The sequence below is a fragment of the Hyperolius riggenbachi genome, chromosome 12 (genome assembly GCF_040937935.1).
Source record: "Hyperolius riggenbachi isolate aHypRig1 chromosome 12, aHypRig1.pri, whole genome shotgun sequence".
NCBI lineage: Eukaryota > Metazoa > Chordata > Amphibia > Anura > Hyperoliidae > Hyperolius > Hyperolius riggenbachi.
In genome coordinates, this window is record NC_090657.1 from 218,168,293 (window position 1) to 218,190,696 (window position 22,404).

At 45.5% G+C, this 22,404-nt stretch overlaps 1 protein-coding gene across 6 annotated transcripts in view; it reads left to right on the top strand.

Annotated features, from left to right (window-relative positions):
- MYH10 (myosin heavy chain 10) overlaps positions 1–22,404 on the top strand; it is a 242,765-nt gene that overhangs the window by 167,212 nt on the left and 53,149 nt on the right. For 3 of the 6 annotated variants that reach the window (XM_068262757.1, XM_068262759.1, XM_068262761.1), the window contains 8 exons: positions 2,819–2,937; positions 8,761–8,919; positions 9,339–9,512; positions 10,022–10,195; positions 12,001–12,115; positions 15,718–15,911; positions 17,595–17,716; positions 20,931–21,000. In XM_068262757.1, the coding sequence (XP_068118858.1) occupies positions 2,819–2,937; positions 8,761–8,919; positions 9,339–9,512; positions 10,022–10,195; positions 12,001–12,115; positions 15,718–15,911; positions 17,595–17,716; positions 20,931–21,000 (1,127 nt within the window). The remainder of the gene's footprint in view (positions 1–2,818; positions 2,938–8,760; positions 8,920–9,338; positions 9,513–10,021; positions 10,196–12,000; positions 12,116–15,717; positions 15,912–17,594; positions 17,717–20,930; positions 21,001–22,404) is intronic. The other 3 variants (XM_068262758.1, XM_068262760.1, XM_068262762.1) reach the window with 1 other exon arrangement.

The window sequence follows — 22,404 nt, forward strand, 5'->3', positions numbered from 1 at the left end:
TCATCCAATGGGAGCAGACATGCAGATTCCCACACAGGTGAATGATAATCAGTCACAAGCTGACAGCAGGGAAAGACAGACAAGGCTATGCAGCTTGCATGGAAAGACATCAGAACTGCCTGAGCTGCAGCACTACTTCCAGCAATAGCTGCTGCAGCAGCGATCATTACATTAATATTATCTTTTTGATAAAATAAGGAGCAGGTGAAACAGCATGTGAGAGTTTTTAAAGCGGTCCTGAACTCAGAACTTCCTCTAAACGATAAGCAACAGTATAATAACCTTTACAGAAAAAAAACATTTCTTTATTGCATCTTACAAATACAAATCCTGCAAAAAATAAGCAGTGCTTCCTGCTTTCATGGAAGCAGACATAGGGTTAACATCCTGTATTTACAATCTAGCTGCTCTGCCAAGACATTTAGCTGGTACAGCTGAGCGATCAATTTACACTTAACCACGTTATCCAGGAGCTCGAGCAGAAGCAGTTACAGTGTGAGACAGACACAAGAGTGGGAAGGAGGGCGCACATGAGGTGGAGCTTGAGCAAGAGCAGTTACAGTGTAGACAGACACAAACATGAGAAAGAGGTGGTACAAGGGGAGGAGCTTGAGTAGAAGCAGTGAAGTGTGAAACAGAAGCAGTTAGTGTGAAATGGAAGCAAGAGTGGGAAGGAGGGGGTACAAGAGGAGGAGTTCGAGCAGAAGCAGTTACAGCGTGAGACAGACACGAGTGAGAAAGAAGGGGGTACAAGAGGAGGAGCTAGAGCAGAAGCAGTTACAGTGTGAGGCAGACACAAGAGGGAAGGAGGGGCATAAGAGGAGGAGCTCAAGCTGAAACCGTTAGTTTGAGACAGAAGTAAGAGGGGGCAGAAACAGTTACAGTGAGAAAATCACAATAGTTGTGAGGAGAGAAAAATGCTTGACAAATTAGAACAGCTCTTAAAGAGAACCTGAACTGAAAATAAAATTCAAAATAAACATAAAGACATCATACATACCACCTCAATCAATCCTGCGTCCTGTTTGTCCACTGTGATCAATTTAATTATCTGTCCACCATTTTGAAAATGGCCTTTACCCCATAACAGCTTGCTGGTCAGCACACTGTAACTGACAGCAGATGATATTTAACTGACAGCAACTGGTATATTTCAGTTCTGACAAAATATTGTCAGAACTGGAAGGGATCACTGTAAGAAGAAAATGGTGAGCTTCTGAGAGCAACTGACAGTGAGGTTAGTTTGTAATATGGTTGACTGACAGCCCCGCTGATCCTCTGCCTCTAATACTTTTAGCCATAGCCCCTGAACAAGCATGCAGCAGATCAGGTGTTTCTGACATTGTCAGATCTGACAAGATTAGCTGCATGCTTGTTTCTAGTGTGATTCAGACATTGCAGCCAAATAAATCAGCAGGGCTGCCTGGCAACTGGTATTGTTTAGAATAAATAAATATGGCAGCCTCCATATCCATCGCACTACAGTTGTCCTTTAAGCTGGAATGACCTAGTAGAGGACAATCAGGAAAGTATCTGGAGGATCGGCTTCCCCTCCGAGTTGTTGTTTTTTTTAAATCTTTTTCCACCCAATATACGCACTGTTAGCCTCCATCTCACTCTCATTTTAGGTGTGCTTTAACAACCTAACGACCGCTCAACACCACTCGGCGTGACGTCCTGGGGCGGGGATTATGCACGAGCATCTCCGCTTGAATGACTGAGCCCTGCTCCGACATCCGTCTCCCAGCGGCGATCGCTGCTAGGAGACTGTTAGATGCCGAAACCGCCGTCTAATAACACTGTACATCACTGCGATATAAGGCGTGTGACGCGGCTGTCCCCTGTGGAGCCTCAGAGAGCGATCAGCTCTCATAGGCTGATGTCTATCAGAGCCGATCACTGTGATTGGCTGGCGGGGGTTGGGGGAATAAAAGAAAAAGGTTGAAATGTTATTTTTAAAAAAGGAAATGAATATGTATAAATTAATGAACATCCCAGGAGGGATCGGTGGTACCAACAGAAAGCTCTGTTGGTGGGCAGAAAAGGAGGGGGGGGGGGAATCACTTTTGTGCTGAGTTGTATGGCCCTGCAGCGAGGCCTTAAAGGGAACCAGAGACGAAGCACCCTCATGTATTTTACCATATATATCAATGGGAACATTAAAGAAAACACCTACCCTACTCTCTGTTTCATTCTGCACTGCTCAGCCTGCCTGTTATCAGCCCTGATAAAATCCCGGACTGAGCATTCAGTCTGGCTTTGTTCAGGAATATTTATAGCTTAGTCTGTGTTCTCTCATGTCTTTTCAAGTCCAAGCCTGCCCCCTGCTGGCTCTGCTCAGGAATCATTATAGCTGAGTCATTATAGCAAAGCCAGACTGAATGCTCAGTCGGAGATTTTATCAGGGCTGATTAGAAACAAGTTGTGCAGTGCAGAATGAAACAGAAAGCATAATAGGTGTTTTCTCTAATGTTCCCACTGATCTATATGGTAAAATACATGAGGGTGCTTTGTCTCTGGTTCACTTTAAAGCTGCTGTGGCCTATTTGGTAACAAATAGCCTGGTCACTAGGGGGGTGTAAGCCTACAGTCCATTGTTTAGTGTCAGCAGTGTGGCATCCAGCTCCTCTTAGCACTGCTGGGCAGACCTGGGCCTCTGTCAGCCAGAGGAATCCATTAGTAAGCAGGAGTGTGAGGCGGTTCTCCAGCAGCTGATAGTGATTTGGGTCTCCATAGGCAGCGGAGGTTACAGAGAGGTGAACCGTGTGAGTGAGACACAAGCTAGGTGCGTGGGCCTCATCTTCTCTTCTCTCCTCAGCCGCACAGAAACTCTGCCACCTGCTGGGCATGAACGTCATGGAGTTTACCCGAGCCATCCTGACCCCACGCATCAAAGTGGGCAGAGACTACGTACAGAAGGCGCAGACCAAGGAGCAGGTGAGCAGCGGATTGTGAGCTCCTCCGAACATTAAAGAGGAACTATAACACAGGGTTGAACTTCATCCCGATCAGTAGCTGATGCCCCCTTTTCCACCAGAAATCTCTACCTTTTCTCGAATAGATCATCAGGGGGGTCTGTAAGGCTGATATGGTGGTGAAGCTCCTCCCACAGTGTGCTGTCCTGACCATGGTCTGTGAACCTCATTGCATTGTGGGAAATAAAGGCTTTTTCCAACTGCCAAGCAAGCAATATCTCCCTCTGTGCATAGAACTCTGAGTAATGAACATTCCACAGAGATCACCTGACAGGACTAAAGATGACGCCACCAGTGATAAATTTCAGAATGTAAATCAAATAGAGGAAAGATTTTCCAATGAATCTATAAATTAATACTGTAAAAAAAAAAAGCATTTTTATTCATTATCTTATTTATACTACAGTTCCTCTTTAAACCTGGCGTTATTTAAACATTTAGGTATTTAAAGTGAACCAGAGACGAAGCACCCTCGTGTATTTTACCGTTTATATCTGTGGGAACATTAGAGAAAACACCTACCCTGCTTTCTATTTCATTCTGCACTGCACAGCTTGCTTGTTATCAGACCTGATAAAATCCCAGACTGAACATTTAGGGCTTGATTCACAAAGCGGTGCTAACCTACTTAGCACGTCTAAAGTCTTTAGACGTGCTAACCAGGGTGCTAAGTAGGTTAGCACCGGATTTCTCAATTGAGAAAACCGGTGCTAACCTACTTAGCACCCTGGTTAGCGTGCCTAAAGACTTTAGACGTGCTAAGTAGGTTAGCACCGCTTTGTGAATCAAGCCCTTAGTCTGGCTTTGCTATGACTCGGCTATAATGTTTCCTGAGCAGAGCCAGCAGGGGGCAGGCTTGGACTTGAAAAGACATGAAAGAACACAGACTGAGCTATAAATATTCCTGAAACGAAGCCAGTCTGAATGCTTAGTCTGGGATTTTATCAGGTCTGATAAGAAACAAGCTGTGCAGTGCAGAATGAAACAGAAAGCATGGTAGGTGTTCTCTAATGTTCCCACTTATCTATATGGTAAAATACATGAGGGTGCTTGATCTCTGGTTCCCTTTAACCTTCTTGGCGGTATGGATGAGCTCAGCTCGTCCATAGCCGCCGAGGCTGATATCTCTGGCCCTGCTGGGCCGATTTTCTTCAAATAAAGTGCGCCACACGCAGCTAGCATTTTGCTAGCTGCGTGTGGTCTTCGATCGCCGCCGCTCACCTGCGATCCGCCACCTGCAGCGGCGGAAGAGGGCCCCCCGCCAGAGCCCTGCACTGCCTGGACCAATCACTTTCAGGCAGCGCAAAGGGCTGGATCGGAGGCGTCTGACGTCAGGACGTCGGCTGACGTCCATGACATCGGCTGACGTCCATGACGTCATCCCGATCGTTGCCATGGCGACAGGGTAAGCCTAACAAGAAATCCCGCTCTTCGCTGGATTTCTTGTTACTTGTGATCGCCGACAGCGATCAGAAGGGCGCACCATGAAAAAAAAAAAGACGGAAAAAAAACCCTGCCGCCGCCACCCTGGCAATTTAAACAAAACGCCAGGGTGGTTATAGATCTCAGTTTTACTTCTCGAGTTCTCGTAGAAGTGAATGGAAATTGATAAGAAAAAGATAAGAGAATGGAGCGGAAAAACGAATCGAGAAATTTATCGAACGGGAAATCGACCCATAAAACGCATTGCGTGTACCAGCATAAAGCTAGCCATACACTGGTGGATGTGGCCAACATATACAGATCATTATCTGATCACCTCTCCACACATTGTACACAGAATCTCAGCATGCACTTGATTGAAGACCTGAGTGTGCAGCTGCCAGGCCAGTCCTCAGCCACACCCCCGAGCCATGCGCGTGAAGGCAGCGAATGCTCCACCTGTCTGCTGGCGCTCCTTCTGTGTCTTTTCTCCACCGTCGCGGCTTCTCCTTGTCTCTTTACTCCCAAGCAGCAGAGCCGGATCATCCACAAGGCAATACTGGGCAGCTGCCCAGGCCCTGGGGAGAGTCTAGGGGCCTGGCAGATGCTAGCCCTCACCAATACTAACTTAAAAATCCAGGTGACCTTCAGCGGTGGGCAAATCTGCTATCTTGCCTAGGGCCCCATTTCATCTTATAGGACAACCGAGGTGACGTGACATGATGAGATAGACATGTGTATGTACAGTGCCTAGCACACAAATAACTAGGCTGTGTTCCTTTTTTTCTTTCTCTGTCTGAAAGAGTTAAATATCAGGTATGTATGTGGCTGACCCAGTCCTGACTCAGACATGAAGAGACTACAGTGTGACCCTCACTGATAGGAAATTCCAACTATAAAACACTTTCCTAGCAGAAAATGGCTTCTGAGAGTAAGAAAGAGATAAAAAGGGTCAATAGTTCATAGATTTTAGCTCTGGCATACTTAAGTGAATGTGTCAATGAGCAAAAACAATCAAACAGTAAAAACTTAAAAAGTAGATTTTAAATATAAAATAAAAATGTGGAATATCTTAAGTCATTTTTAGGAGAAGGAAGATAGATACAATTGTTTATGTCATTAGTTTTTCACCTGGGGTGTCCTTTAATCCTTTTCTGCCAGGGAGCTGTGTATTCTGTGACTTAACACTACAGCAGAAGCCAACGCTAGGAGCACCGGCGCAGGTACCTTACGTGAACACTAGATGCCTCTAGTGTTTGACGTGTCACACAGCACCCCAGCATAGAAGAGACCAGGAGATGGGCGTGGCGTAGAGAAAAGACATGGAAGGAAGCGTCTGTGGCCAGGAGTGAGTCGCTAGTGTCCCAGACCGACACACAGCAGAGCTCCTATCACCTGTTTACTGGCACTTACTCCCATGTCTTCTCTCCACAGGCCTTCTTCATGTCTCTTCTGAGCTGTGTCATGTGACTAACACTAGAGGCCTGGCGTGGTTACATAAAGTATGTGCTACAGTGCTCTTAGTGCTTGGCCGCTAGTGTTTACTCACAGGGGACACAGCTCACTGGGGGTGAAGAGACAGGGAGAAGACGCGGGAGAAACTGCTGGCGGAGAGGTAAGAGTAGCCCCGATACCCCTAAGTTCTGTACGGCCCAGTGGTGGGGGAGGGACATCGATTGGGAAACCCAGCAGGCAGTGCCCATAGACTTTCAGTGGATATCATGCTGAAATCTTTTGAAAGTCTGTGTACAGTGTGTGGAGGGAGGTGATCAGATCCTCTCTCTGACCGTATAATGATCTGGGCGGGAGGTATCTGCTGGCCACACTGACCAGTGTATGGCCAGCTTTAGGGGGAGCATCGCTTGCCAGCTGACCAGTGTATGGCCAGCTTTAGGGGGAGGATCGCTTGCCAGCTGACCAGTGTATGGCCAGCTTTAGGGGGAGGATCGCTTGCCAGCTGACCAGTGTATGGCCAGCTTTAGGGGGAGGATCGCTTGCCAGCTGACCAGTGTATGGCCAGCTTTAGGGGGAGGATCGCTTGCCAGCTGACCAGTGTATGGCCAGCTTTAGGGGGAGGATCGCTTGCCAGCTGACCAGTGTATGGCCAGCTTTAGGGGGAGGATCGCTTGCCAGCTGACCAGTGTATGGCCAGCTTTAGGGGGAGGATCGCTTGCCAGCTGACCAGTGTATGGCCAGCTTTAGGGGGAGGATCGCTTGCCAGCTGACCAGTGTATGGCCAGCTTTAGGGGGAGGATCGCTTGCCAGCTGACCAGTGTATGGCCAGCTTTAGGGGGAGGATCGCTTGCCAGCTGACCAGTGTATGGCCAGCTTTAGGGGGAGGATCGCTTGCCAGCTGACCAGTGTATGGCCAGCTTTAGGGGGAGGATCGCTTGATTTCTTTTTTTTAAACTAGGAGCTCCCAGGTGCTCGGTTAGCTTTACCAAGTTTAAGCTATAGTTCCAGTTTAATCTTTGTTCTAAAAGAGAAGCAGCACCACAATGACCTTTAAAGAAAAACATTTCTTTTTTACAGCTGTTACAAATCCTGCAATAAATCTGCAGTGTGTCTGCTTCCTGCTTTCATGGAAGCAGACATAAGGTTAACCTCCTGTGTTCACAAAGTAGCAGCACTGCCATGGCAGAGGAGATTTCTGAGCTGACACAGCTGAGCTATCAAATTACACTGGTGATTAGTCACAGATGAAGGTGGGATTAGACAGGCTAAACTCTCTAAATACATACAGGGTGCACTTCTCTCTGTTTTCCTTCTGTCCTGTGCAAGAGTTCAGGTCCACTTTAAAGTGAACCAGAGACAAAGCACCCTCATGTAATTTACCATATATAGCAGTGGGAACATTAGAGAAAACACCTACCCTGCTCTCTGTTTCATCCTTCACTGCTCAGTGTGCTTGTTATCAGCCCTGATAAAATCCCTGACTGAGCATTCAGTCTGGCTTTGCTCAGGAATCATTATAGCTCAGTGATTATAGCAGAGCCAGGAGGGGTCAGGCTTGGGCTTGAAAAAGCCAGACTGAATGCTCAGTTGGGGATTTTACCAGGGCTGATAACAAGCAGGCTGAGCAGTGAAGGATGAAACAGAGAGCAGGATAGGTGTTTTCTCTAATGTTCCCACTGATATATATGGTGAAATACATGAGGGTGCTTCCTCTCTGGTTACCTTTAAAAGGCAATGCGAGTCTTGTAGATGTCAGGCCTGGCAAGTTTTAGATCTAATACATATCAGTTAGTAAACGGCGAGAAATTTCATTAGTCAATGCAGTCATAAAGTAACATTTTGTTCCAGCTCTCTTGTTAAGTAATTGGACCTTGTTTACTGGCATCTAAATAGAAATCTGGCACACAGTTCAATGCCGATCGGGGCACGTGTCTCTGCAGACAGATTGTTGACTGACGTGCATTAAAGTACCAAGCGTACCACTGAGAACAGATATTTCCTTTGGATTTGAACAGACACCCTTCTCATTTAGCACTGAGGGAAATCGTGTAAGGGCCTGTTTCCACTACAGCGAATCTGCATGCGTTTTCTGCATGCAGATTCACATAGCCAATAATAGTCAATGGGCCTGTTTCCACTTGTCAGAAAATCTGTGCGGTGGGCTGTGCAGAAAAAGTCTGCACAGCAGAGCCATCAGAATTCGCACACCGCAAGGCTAGTCTGCGATTCGCATGTAATACATTTAATAGGAATTTGGCATGCGTTTTCGCAATGCGAATTTTCCATGTGAATTTGCATACATTTTCATGTAAAAGCACACAGGCACTGACACGGTTAAAATTGCATACGTACAAAAAATACACGAAAACGCATCCGAATTCGCATGAAAGTTCGCATGCATTCGCATCCACATGCAAATTAGTTTCTGCATTTTCTGCAAAGAAATCGCACCGCACTAGTGGAAACGGGCCCTTGCTGAATCACAAAAGCGCAGGAAACCTCCGGCGATTGCGTTCACGATTTTGCTATGTTGTAGTGCATAGCAAAATCGTGGCAAATATCGCTCCGTGTTGAGGCAAAAACGAATCGCGGTAGTGGAAATAACCTACCGCGATTCCTATGTTATTTAGCAAACCCTAGCGATTGTAAAATCGCTAGCGGTTTGCGATTTTGTGATTCAGCTAGCGCAAACGCGCTAGTGGAAAAGGGCCCTTAATGTTATGCAGATGTATTCATCACGGAAATTGGATTTCTTAAAACCTCAGCTACTGCATTTGATTTTTTTTCCAATTGCAGGCTGCATGAATTTGCATACAATTAACATAACATTTACATCAACACAAAATTGATCAATATTCACTGAACGACCGGATGATTTAACCCCGCCCCCCTCTCCCTTTCCTTCCAGGCTGATTTTGCGATTGAGGCTCTGGCGAAAGCCACATACGAACGCCTTTTCCGCTGGTTGGTCCATCGTATTAACAAAGCCCTGGACCGCACCAAGCGGCAGGGAGCCTCCTTCATCGGCATCCTGGACATTGCTGGCTTTGAGATCTTTGAGGTTGGTGTATGTATACAGATTTTTTTTCTCTATATTTATATGTAAAGTGTAAGTGAATTACAGCATAAAAGCACAGAGAATCCCTCCCACTCATATGCTATACCCTCTCCCACCCCCACCCCTCCCCTCTCCCCCCCCCTCCCCTCTCCCCCTCCCCTCCCCTCCCCTCCCCTCTAAAATTTAACAGCATGTTTTCACGCTACTGTATTTGATCGGGGATAGGCTGACTTTTTGACACCGATTTTGGATGCAATGTGGGGAGGTCGTCTTATACCTGGAGGATTTATCGGGTAATGTGTGGTGGCCTCCGTATGCAAAGTGCGATGCTGGGTGTGCTGCAGTATGTTTAGCTCTTTGCTCACCCCGGCTTGCATATGACCTGCTGACATGTCCCCCCCCCCCCCCCCCCCCCTTCTCTTTTACAGCTGAACTCCTTTGAACAGCTCTGCATAAATTACACGAATGAGAAGCTGCAGCAGCTTTTCAACCACACCATGTTCATCCTGGAGCAGGAGGAGTACCAGCGAGAGGGCATCGAGTGGAACTTCATTGACTTTGGCCTGGACCTCCAGCCCTGCATCGATCTCATCGAGAGGCCGGTGAGTCCGCCGGGCAGTCCGCCATCCATGCTCATACAATTCCTGGTTCAGTGGAATTCACTCTGCAGTGGATGGAAGTGGAAATCATTCTGCAAAATGAACGGTCTTGAATATGAAATGCAAAAATCTTGTCAGCAGAGGTAAATGATCTCCATGATCAAGTCACAGTAGAGTAGACCGGTATGCCTTGCATGTAGAGGTCATTGGGGAATAAAAGGCTCCTACTTGGGTGAGTGTCATAACAAGTTCTTTCTCCACAAATGTTCCTTCCCAAATGCTTTCCCCCCAAGCATGTTGAGGATATGCCTCCCGACTTGTCCTAAACAGGAACTGTAACCAAGGATTAAACTTTATACTGTACACATGTCCTCCCCCCCTCTCCATAGTGGGTTGTCCATACTGCAGCCGTGCTGTAGCTGTCCCCCAATACAGATTGTTTTGGGCAGCAAATTTTGGAACCATCCCTATATTTAGGCTTTAACCTTTTTATTTGTTGTATCTTTTCCCAGGCCAATCCCCCCGGTGTCCTAGCTCTGCTGGATGAGGAGTGCTGGTTCCCCAAAGCCACCGACAAGACCTTTGTGGACAAGCTGGTGCAGGAACAAGGCACCCACTCCAAGTTCCAGAAACCACGCCAGCTGAAAGACAAGGCGGACTTCTGCATCATCCACTATGCTGGCAGGGTGTGTATTGTCTACATTTTATGGCGGCTTTCTGAGCTGGTCTACTCTGTGCTTCCCTTTTCTATGATGGCTGCTAGTCCAGCCTATTCTTGCACTCTGCATTATGGTTTTTGATTGACAAAACCTCTGCCCACTTGCCAGAACGATGACTATATTGAGCTGGGGCATCGTTGAAGGAGAAACTTACTCTAGATTTTACCACCACCAATTTATGAAGCAATTTTCTCCCATAGGACCCATTCTCTTGGGTCAAACATAGTTGCTATTTGGGGTGTGATAGAGAGAAAAAAGTAATCGTAAAACTAAACAGGTGGATTTTCAGTTTGGACTTAAATTCCTCCGGGGTTGGAGCTGTTTTGAGTGGGTGTGGAGAGGAGTTCCAAAGGGTAGGGTCAGCACGACAGAAGGCTCTAGCTCCAAAAGTTTCTGATGTGGACTCTGGGGCCGATCGAGTTATTAGTTCCTGGTGAGCTGAGGTTGTGGGAAATGTGCCATAGTGTAGAACAAGTAACCTGAACTCATTGGAAGAAGAGGATCCGGGGCACTCCTAGGATGATGTCACCCCTTCTACCTACTGATTAGAACTGGTCAATGATATGCTAATAAGTCCCACTTGCATGCAAAGTTAATGAAAAGGGTACGCAAGAATCAACCAGTTGCTGTACGGGGTACAGTATATCTCCGCCCCTGGAGACTTCAGCTTAGCTGCAGGGGCGTAGATATTTGTACTCCACTGTGATCCGGTGTTGTAATAACCAGTACAAATAGGCAAATAAAATGTTTGGGATTTTTCTACAGTAGCATTGCTTATTTTAAGGCCTCTTTCACAGTAGGACGTTGCGTTTTGATGAGACGTTAAAGTCGCAACACAAATTACAACGCAATGCCCCAAAAAAGTCGCAACGCAACTTAATGCCCCATTACGGTCGCATACAGGCAATGAAAAGTATGTTTTCAAGTCATTACTGAGCATGTGCAAACAGTCCAACGCAGCTAATAACGTGTATAACACACAGCATGCAGCACTTTCTAATAACGCTACACGTTACACACAAACGCAACGTGTGCACTGTGAATGTCGCACAGACTTAGTAATGCTGTGCAACTTGGTTGGGACATTGCGTTGTAATTTGCGTTGCGACTTTAACATCAAACCGCAACGTCCCACTGTGAAAGAGGCCTAAAACTATAGGGATTAAAAATGGCGAAATAGTGTGTTTTTTTTTTTTTATTTTCCCTATTTTTTTCCTTTAAAATACACAGAAAATAATTGAAAAAAAAATCAAGTTTAAAAATCCCAATTTGTGGCAAAAAAGAAAGTATAGATCATTTAGGTGTGATAAGTAGTGATAAACTTATTGGCAAATGAGCACTGAACCGTGAACATTTTTCTGGTCCATATGGGGAGTGCAACCTGTAGTTGTCAAGTAGTTAAACCAGTCTAAATCTGCAGCAAGTGCATTTGATTTGCTCAGTTCTGTGTCGCATCCAATTTGCATAAAATGTATTAAGTCAAAGTAATTGCATGTTATTGACAGTCTTTAGTCCTAATGTCTGCTTGAAGATGGCCCTAACAGCCCATGCACTCTACGTTGTATATTAAACTTTCCGGATAGTCTAAATTTGTCTGTTGGAACACCCTGGAGTACTTTTATAAGAAGCTGAAAGTACTTGCAGGACTTATAGATGTTTTAGCTACAGTGGATAATATAGTGTTTTTACATGGAACGGAAGATGTAGCTAGTTTATCACCCACCTCTTACTTTTTCTGGCCTAGATTACTTATGCCTGGCCTTTTTCTGCAGGTGGACTATAAGGCTGATGAGTGGCTTATGAAGAACATGGATCCGTTGAACGACAATGTGGCCACCCTGCTTCATCAGTCCACAGACAAGTTTGTGGCCGAGCTCTGGAAAGATGGTACGAAATCCTCATGTATTTTGAATATGAAAAGTAGTTTTTCATTTTTTTTTTCTGGCAAAAAAAGTTTGATACTAGGATAGAAGGAAGTCTCTAGTGCATGTTTTGCAAACAAAAAAAAGACACAAAGTTACCATAGTTAATGAGCGCTGCTAAAACACCAGTTATCTGTGAATGTTTGTGATTCCCTGCAAAACATGCACTGATGGAGGTCCTTAAAGGAGTCATCAGGGGAAAAAGTCTATAATAAGTGGTACTTACCGGGGGCTTCCTCCAGCTCCAAGCTCCCAGGACGTCCCTTGCCGCAGCTCTGCCTGCAGCAGTTTGCCGCAGGTCTGTCCCGGTCCCCGGCGATGACGTCAGAGCGACCTCCAGGTCGCTCTGTACTGCGCCTGCACGAGCGGCGCTGTCAATCACCGCTACTTGGGCCGGAGCGGACTGTGCAGGAAGAGAAGACCCAGTGAGGAGCACTGTGGTGTGGAGAGAAGACACCAGACATGAGATGAGACATGCTGGTGGACAGGTGAAAGCTAACTCTGCTGCTTTGTGGGCTATTTAACCTGATTGGGTGGTGGGGGAACCGTGAATGAGGAAGAAGAATTTGAGACTGTACAGATTGGAGCTGTAGTTGGTCTCGAGTATTCTGGCTCCATAGATGTCCATCCAGATGGTGGGGTCACGTAAACCTAAAACTGACCAGAGGGGAATATAAAGAGGGTTTGGAAGGGTAGTAGTGGGTGCATTGTTAGATTAGTTACGAGGGTAGGGATGTCTAGGTCAGGGATGTCAAACCGGTCTTAAGAGGGCCGAGGTCCTCACACATTTGTGATACAGCTCAAATGAATTGACGGGTCTGAATCAGAAAAGGTGTAGTCCATCAGGTAGAACACATTCCTCTCAGTCCACATTTAATCTCAAGTAATGTTCTATTGTACCTAAGCTAAAAATAATGAGGCTGTATGGTGGGTGGGGTATAATACCTGCCCTTACATCTTTGGATCACAGGTGACTTCGCCCCCCCCCCCCCTTCTCCTCTCCTCAGCAGTGTAGTTGCAGCCTTGTTTCTGAAGACTGCCAATGCTCTTCTGAAACCTCCACTTGCACTGCCACAGTCCACCCCAGCTCAGCAGCCACTAATTAGATAGCTGCTGCCAAACTGGGGGCGCGCTGCAGCAACACAGATGTAGGTAACCAGAGCCTCAACAGTGATTTGGGGGGGGGGGGGGGGGGAATTGCCAGATCCAATTCTTAGAGTGGGGAGCGCGGTCTGGATAACACCAGAACAGGTAAGTATGTAACCCAGCAACCCAGAGGCTTCCCACAACATATCTATCTATCTATCTATCTATCTATTAATTAATGGGGCTTTGATATAGTTTTTAACAGTGTGGTATTGCTTCTATCACTGTCCTCAATGAACGCTGATTTTTACAACTATTTCTTAAATTTCCGCTGGCCCCAGACATACAGACTGTCCAGAGGTCCTCCTTTTATGACCACGTTTGCGGAGGTGACTGTATACTGTTAGCCTGTAGAACGGAGCTTGTAGAGTAGTGTGCAGCTTGCGGTTGGGTTGTAGTGGAATGGGCAGAGTACGCTGTAGTTAGAATGCAGGTGCCGAACGGTAATCTGCATAGAAATCACCATCGCCCTAGAAGCGGACACTGAAGACTTTAGGGCCTCAGTACAGTAATTACAGTGAGCACACTTCATGCATATAACTGTGCTGCAATCATACGACGGTGGTGCCACTAGCATTAAATTTAAAGGACAACTATCGATTAGAGCAATTTTTTTTTAGATGTTGGGGAACACATTTCCACAAGTACTAGGAACACCTTCTTTCCTCACACAGCTCTGCCTCTCTGCTGTAAAATCATTCCCAGGCCTCCAGATACAAAAAGTGTGGGCTCTGCAGGACTGGACCATGTTCCTGCACAGGGGGGGTTGCTATCAACTCCTCAGTATAAAGTCTAGTAATCACCTAGCTGAAAGAATCTCATTCAGGTGGTGGGGGGGGGGGGGGGGGGGGTTAAGTTTCCAGAAAAGTGTGTTTATCATCTTTACTTATCTGACTGCTCACAAAACCATTATCAGTATGTCTTTTATCAATGTTTACCCCTCACCCAGCATGGACAGCACTGAGCAGCCAGAGCTTTTTTATGCTGGGTACACACGATACGTTTTTCCGCTTGATAGATGGATACAATAGATAATTCCCGATGTGTCTGATATTCCTTCCGATCAATTCTGCGCTCGCTTTCTCATAGAAGTGAATGGAAAAAGAGAGAATCAGAAGTGGGAAGGGCTGGTTTACACTTGGCGCTTCCCGGCAATCGCTTTCACGATCCCAATTCGGCGGGTGAAATCTTGCGGTTTACGCTTGTGATTCCTGTTTAATAGAAGAAGAATCACAGTGCGATCGCCCCCAAAACGCTGAAAGCAGCACATTTGCGATTCATCACAAACGCTGCAGTGTGAATGTATCCATAAGGATACATGAGTAGCAGCGCTTTGTTGATCGCCAGAGATCAGCAAAGCAGTGAAAAACTTCCCAGTGTGAACTAGCTCTAACATCACAAGCAGTCAGTCAGGAGTGGTGTATACATATCTCCCTGACTGCTAGTTATATTACAGCACATCTAGCTACCTGTTACCTCCTCTGATCAGCTTCAGCTTTCCTCCTCAGACTCTCCTGCATGCTGTGAAGAGAACACAGTGAAGTATTTGTGAGCTGTGTTCTGGTGCCCATACACGATACAATAAAAAACTTCGATTTTCCCCTTTTTTTTCGATCTAAATGATCGAATCGAATGAAAGTAGAAAATATTTTTTTTTTATCAAGAAATTCGAACGATTATCCCGTTTTTTCATGCTGGAAAAAATCTTTATATTCGATCTATTGGAATAATCAAACTAAATTATCTAATCGAAAAAGAATGAAAAATGGTACTATGTATGGGCACCTTTAGGAGTGAAGGATGATTTTAAAGCAGAGAGAGAGAGAGAACTATGGGGATAAAATAGTGGTAATGTGAACCCTAATACAGAGTATGTTAAAATAATTTTTTTTTTATCGATAGTTGTGCTTTAAAGTGAACCAGAGACGAAGCACCCTCATGTATTTTACCATATATATCAGTGGGAACATTAGAGAAAACACCTACCCTGCTCTCTGTTTCATTCTGCACTGCACAACTTGCTTCTAACAGCCCTGATAAAATCCCCCACTGAGCATTCAGTCTGGCTTTGTTCAGGAATATTTATAGCTCGGTCTGTGTCCTCTCATGTCTTTTCAAGTCCAAGCCTGCCCCCTGCTGGCTCTGCTCAGGAATCATTATAGCTGAGTCATTATAGCAAAGCCAGACTGAATGCTCAGTCGGGGATTTTATCAGGGCTGATTAGAAGCAAGCTGTGCAGTGCAGAATGAAACAGAAAGCAAGGTAGGTGTTTTCTCTAATGTTCCCACTGATATATATGGTAAAATACATGAGGGTGCTTCGTCTCTGGTTCACTTAAAGCCTATGTGAAATCTCCACTCTCTCCTCTGCACTGGGTCACAATGCTGACACTGATGGTAAATCCTCCCTTTCTCTCCACAGTGGACCGCATTGTGGGTCTGGACCAAGTGGCGGGAATGACTGAGACGGCGTTTGGCTCCGCCTACAAGACCAAGAAGGGCATGTTCAGGACGGTGGGGCAGCTGTACAAGGAGTCCCTCACCAAGCTGATGGCCACCCTGCGCAACACCAACCCCAACTTTGTGCGCTGCATCATCCCCAACCACGAGAAACGGGTATGTGTGCACAGGTTCTGTACATCAAGCTAAAATGCCAGATTGCAGCTGCTTTATGGCAGTTTAAAGTGGACCGAAACCCACGAAAGTGAGTCCACACGTTGAGCTGCTGGAATGAGCCTAGCTATTATTTCTATAGTTTTGCACCTGAATGTAACAGATTTGACATCTGGTAGAAATGTAGCCCATAAACTGAAAATAAGAATCTTAGACTCCAGGAAAGTTCTGTTTATCATTACTACTTCACATGCAACTATTTCTCACGTTTATTTGTAGTTCAGGTTTGCTTTAGGAAAACAGTGGCCGTGACTGGAGAGGGTCAGCCAGATGCTAATAATCTCACCTTGCAGCTTGTAACTGGGCCAATCAGAATTGTCAGGACAGGAAGTGCATTTGATTGGCCAGATTCCAAGCTGAATATAGCGTGCAATAACTTTGCATGCAAGCCTGGACTATTAGCATGTCTCTGATTATCTCTAGTAGAGACCGTTCTATAGAATCACCCATTGTAAGCCCACAGGTATGGCTGAACATGAAGCACTGGATCTAATGCTATATCGCTGTGCACAGCCACCTGATGGACTTTTCTAGACTGTTTAAAGGACCACTATTGCACAACATTGTAACATTTGTGTTTTAAGGTTTTTGTACTCCTAAAGGGAACCTAAACTGAGAAGGAGATGGATTTTTCCTTTTAAAATAATACCAGTTGCCTGACTCTCCTGCTGATCCTGTGTCTCTAATACTTTTAGCCACAGCCCCTGAACAAGCATGCAGATCAGGTGCTCTGACTGAAGTCAGACTGGATTACCTGCATGCTTGTTTCAGGTCACTGATTCTGCCACTACTGCAGCCAAAGAGATCAGCAGGATGCCAGGAAACTGGTATTTTTTAAATTGAAACATCCATGTCCCTCTCAGTTTAGGCTCCCTTTAAATCACTTTAATGGTAGAAGTAATTAAAAAGTTACTGCTGTATGGACCGCTTCCTTAACCCCCCGTAACCCGCGAGGTGCCTCGGCATCCTCTGGGTCTGATCCGTGGTCCCATTGGCGGCTCCATTAGGTGCCCGACTTTGGCCAAAGTTGTGCACAACTGCACATGTTAAGCCCATCCGCGCACTCAGCTCGATCACCCCCCGGTGCCGTAAGCATTCTCAAAAGACTGATCCGCACAGGATGCTTACGGTGACAGGCACGTGATCGAGCCAGGTGTGTGGACGGCCCGCACATGGGCAGTTGCGCACAACTTTGGCCGAAGTCGGGCACCTAACTGAGCCGCCAGCGGGATCACAGAGGGAAACGGGGGGATCTCGTGGGCTATGGGGGGCTGGAGGAAGCCCCAGGCAATTTCAGATTTTCATTTTCTTCCTCTGCTCGGGGTCCCTTTAAGTGCCTTCTGTAATAGACAGCTACGTAGGAGTAATGGTCACTTTGTTTTTGGGAAAAATGTACTGCTTATAAATATGTATTTTACAATTTTTCGCGATAGCATTCACTCTTTTCAACTTTCTGCCTGTTTTGTAACGTTAAGGAAATATCGCCCTCCTGTGGTCAGAATTAGGCATCACCAGACAAGGCTGTATAGCGCTAGACATATTTATCATTATCATTGCTCCATAGTAAACGGATGCTGGGCTTTCACTTTATAAATATGACTGTGATCTGTTGCTTGCTGTTTTCAGGCTGGTAAGCTGGACCCACACTTGGTGCTGGATCAGCTGAGGTGTAACGGAGTCCTGGAAGGTATCCGAATCTGCCGGCAGGGATTCCCCAACCGGATCGTCTTTCAAGAGTTCCGTCAGAGGTATCTGAGACGTGTGTGTTTATACTGTAGCTCCGGAAAATGCTGCAGCAAGTCTCTGAGAACTGCTGTACAGTTCTGAGTTCTGGTGCCTGACTCTCATTACTCCCTTCCCAAACTGCGGAATGAGGTCCTCAGGATATATTATAGCCCTGTCCTATATGAATGTCTGTATATAAGCCCCGGGTAATGGAATTGAGCTGGTTTTACCTCCACCCCTCAATCTACCCATAAACACCCACACAAAGGGATGACATTACAGCTGGAGGAATTTATTTGACCACACAACAGCTGGAGGAGGGAATTATACCACACATCACATTTCTGACAAATTGGGAGGGGCAGAGGCAACATACTAAGACACTCCCGTCATAGATTTATAGCCTGCGCACAACTGGTATAGAGGTTGGATTTCTGGCCTTGAATAGCAAGTGGCCCCTACCACTTCCTCAATCACACAGCTGCTGCTCCATTGGCCAATCATCTTTCAATTGGTGCTGACTAATCCTGACACTGTTATCACATGACTAGTGATGACAGCTGTCACATGGTAGCAGCAGGAAGGAGTGGGTACAGTTTGATGTAGAGGGACAGTTTATAAACAGTTTGATACAGTTTCACTTTGAATAAAACAAGTCATGCGATTGGTATTTTGAGGGGAAACCAGGTATTTCAGCCCCTTTAAAGCTCCTTTCCAAGCAAACTTTTTTTTTCCTTTAACAGTAGCTTTCCTCCCCCTCCCACTGATAACTTAAAGGGAACCTAAACTGAGAGGGATATGGGTGTTTCGTTTTAAACAATACCAGTTGCCTGGCAGTCCTGCTGATCTCTTTGGCTGCAGCAGTGGCTGAATCACACACCTGAAACAAGAATGCGGATAATCCAGTCTGACTTCAGTCAGAGCACCTGATGTGCATGCTTGTTCAGGGGCTGTAGCTAAAAGTATTAGAGACACAGGATCAGCAGGAGAGTCAGGCAACTGGTATAATTTTAAAAGTAAAAAATCCATATCCTTCTCAGTTTAGGTTCCCTATAATAATAATAATAATCTGAACATTTGTATAGCGCTTTTCTCCTGTCGGACTCAAAGCGCTCAAGAGCTGCAGCCACTGGGACACGCTCAGGAGGCCACCCTGCAGTGTTAGGGAGTCTTGCCTTGAACTCCTTACTGAATAGGTACTTGACCTAGCCAGGATTCGGACCCTGGTCTCCCATGTCAAAGGCAGAGCCCTTAACTAGTACTCTATTTAAAGATATGAATACAATGCTATAAATGGTCTTATGTTTCATAATTGAGCAGTCATCAGAGGTGGGGATCACGTTGCTGCCGCTGCTCCATTTGTCCCTTCTCCTGGCTCTAGAGGAGGCGCACTTCCTGCCTTCTGGGAGGAGGAGGCGTGGCTATGTTGCCATCACCACACCTCCCAAGCAGGATGCAGGCAGCCGATGTGACTGAGCTGCAGCTGAACCCTACCTTGTAGGGCATCCACTTCAAACTCCAGCTGTGGCTTTTGGCCCGCAACTAGGCCCCAGTGTACAATTTTGTCACACGAATAGGCCCCAGTGTACAATTTCGGCCAACTTTGTATTTGAGTTTGACACCCCTGCTGTAGGGTAAAGTAAAAGTGGTAGTTTGGATGCTTTGCAAGTGTTTTCTGGACTCTCTAAAGTCTGAAAACAGGAGCAAATCAATCCATTGGCCATAACAAGGAGCAGTGACGGTAATGTGACCGCAATAGATTTTATTAAATATTGTGAAAATCTATTGAATTACAGCATTGCACTACTTGACTCAGTACAACTCTATGGTCTGCCCCTCCCCTTATCAACCAAACTTTTTACCCTGTGCGAACAGTGCTTCAGATGGATTGTATGCCAAGATCGAATCATTGGATCCCATAAATGGATTGCATCAGAATGTGTGCTGAAAGTTTAGTGAGTTGGCAATTGGTTGACCTCAGTCATGTGCAGCACCTGGAGTGAGACTTTAAAGGACACCCAAGGTGAAAATAAACTAATGAACTAAACAATTGTATCTATCCTCCTTCCCCGAAAAGTAACTTTTTAAGATATTCCACAGTATTATTTTATATTTAAATCTACTTTTTACTTTTTTATTGTTTTTGCTCAAAGACACATTCATTGAAGTATGCCAAAGCTAAAAGCTATGAACTATTGACCCTTTTTATCTCTTTCCTGCTCTCAAAAGCTATTACTGCTAGGAAAGTGTTTTATAGTTGTAATTTCTTATCAGTGAGGGTCACACTGTCGTCTGACCCAGTCCTGACTCAGACAGGAACTGCCACTTACATACCTGATGTTTAACCCTTTCAGGCAGAGAAAGAAAAAAAAAAGGAACACAGTCTAGTTATTTGTGTGCTAGGCACTGTACATACACATAGCAAAGAAATGAACAGCGCTACTTAAAAACAGATAAGTGCCTACATGCAAGAGAGTGCAAGCCCCACTTGTGGGATAAAATACACACCGAGCATACACATAACCTGTCTACCACTGGAGGATGTTGTATGCTAGGTGTGTATTTTATCCCACAAGTAGGGCTTGCACTCTTTTACAGGTAGGCACGTATCTGTTTTTAAGTAGCGCTGTTCATTTCCTTGCCATGTACTAATTTAATTCATTTTTGGTCAGCTGCTCCCACTTAACAGCTTTGCTTTGGTGTATATGCAGAGCTTCTGTTTGGGTTCAAGGTGTGTTTGCAGTCTCTGGGGGGGCTCAGCGCATCTCTGATTGGAGGCCATTCGGAGGCGGCCTGGTGATGCGCTGATCCACCTTTTGCGCACTGTACATACACATGTCTATCTCATCATGTAACATGTCACCTCGGGTATCCTTTAATTCCTATCTGTCCTGGATTTATTCAAGGTAACGGTCAGCTATGAGTGGCGCCTGTGGCTGCAGAAGGACTGCTTTTAATGCTTTAAATTTACTGCAGTCCTCACTATATTCTGAGAGGACCCAGGTGGGGGATGATATATATATATATATATATATATATATATATATATATATATATATATATATATATATATATATATATATATATATATATATACACTATTATACGGTTTCAAATGTAGCCCATGTTTGCCGGATCACTCCTGTACTGTATTGTTCTTCCTCTCTGGGAGTCAGTCTGCAGTTGCTGGTTGAAATGAAACGAGCCTTCATATTGCTATATTGTCTTTCCTTCCAGGTATGAAATCCTCACCCCTAATGCCATCCCTAAAGGCTTCATGGACGGGAAGCAAGCCTGCGAGAGGATGGTAAGGAACACACTTATAAGCACAAGGGAAATTAGTTTAAAAGTTTTAGCTCAGGGGTCAGGAACCTTTTTGGCTGAGAGAGCCATAAACGCCACATATTTTAAAATGTAATTCCGTGAGAGCCATACAATATGTTTTAAACTGGCACAGTGTGCTTGCGCAGCAGAGGGCTCACGTCCCTGTTGCCATGGTGATGTGTACACAGTTGATCCTCCAGGCAGCGGAAGTGTCAGACACGTCTTCAGCTTCTTTGGGTTTCAGAAACATCATCAATTTCCCCGAGAGCCAGACAGAAGAAATACCGTCTAACAGCTTGTACAATTAACTATCTGACTTGGGGGTTGATTCACTTTGTAGGACGAGATCTCGTTCTATAAAGTCACTGGACCTGACAGGGCCCAGAGTGGGACACTTGGAGCGGCATTAGTTTTGGGAGGGAGCGCGAGCAAGCTAGTAGTGCATGCTACAGCGGTAGCGTGCACTACTTCAAAATTTTACTTTGGGTGCCAAACTAAGCTGTGCTGCTTGAGCAGTGTATATTAGTGAATCAACCCCTACTGATTTGTATGTGAGCCAGATGTAGCTATCAAAAGAGCCACATCTGTCCCCCGAGCCATAGGTTCCCTACCCCTGCTTTAGAATGTTTATCATGCATTTAATGTAGGGATAATGGTAGACATCAGACTCCATTTCCCAGCAGTTCAGCAGAATACATGTAGCTGACTGTGATAAATGGTAGAGGCGGTGACAAGGGCGGAGCATGGAAATGTACGACACACACCCTCTAACACGGAGAAATCCTCCTGCGCAGCATAGCCCGTGCCCAGCACAGGCTTATTGCCAGGGAGGTTAAAGTGAACCAGAGATGAAGCACCCTCATGTATTTTACCATATATATCAGTGGGAACATTAGAGAAAACGCCTACCTTGCTTTGTTTCATTCTGCACTGCACAGCTTGTTTCTTATCAGCCCTGATAAAATCCCCCGACTGAGCATTCAGTCTGGCTTTGTTTAGGAATATTTATAGCTCAGTCTGTGTTCTCTCATGTCTTTTCAAGTCCAAGCCTGCCCCCTGCTCGCTCTGCTCAGGAATCATTATAGCTGAGAGTCATTATAGCAAAGCCAGACTGAATGCTCAGTCAGGGATTTTATCAGGGCTGATAGAAGCAAGCTGTGCAGTGCAGAATGAAACAGAAAGCAGGGTAGGTGTTTTCTCTAATGTTCCCACTGATCTATATGGTAAAATACATGAGGGTGCTTCGTCTCTGGTTCACTTTAAAATAAACAGATTTGTCAGAGGAATTAAACATAATGGGTTGCCAGTATTTTGGAGTTGTGACAGGAAATGTTTCACTAAGGCTTTGTTCACATCTGAAATCAAAATCGCTGACACCCGCGATTTT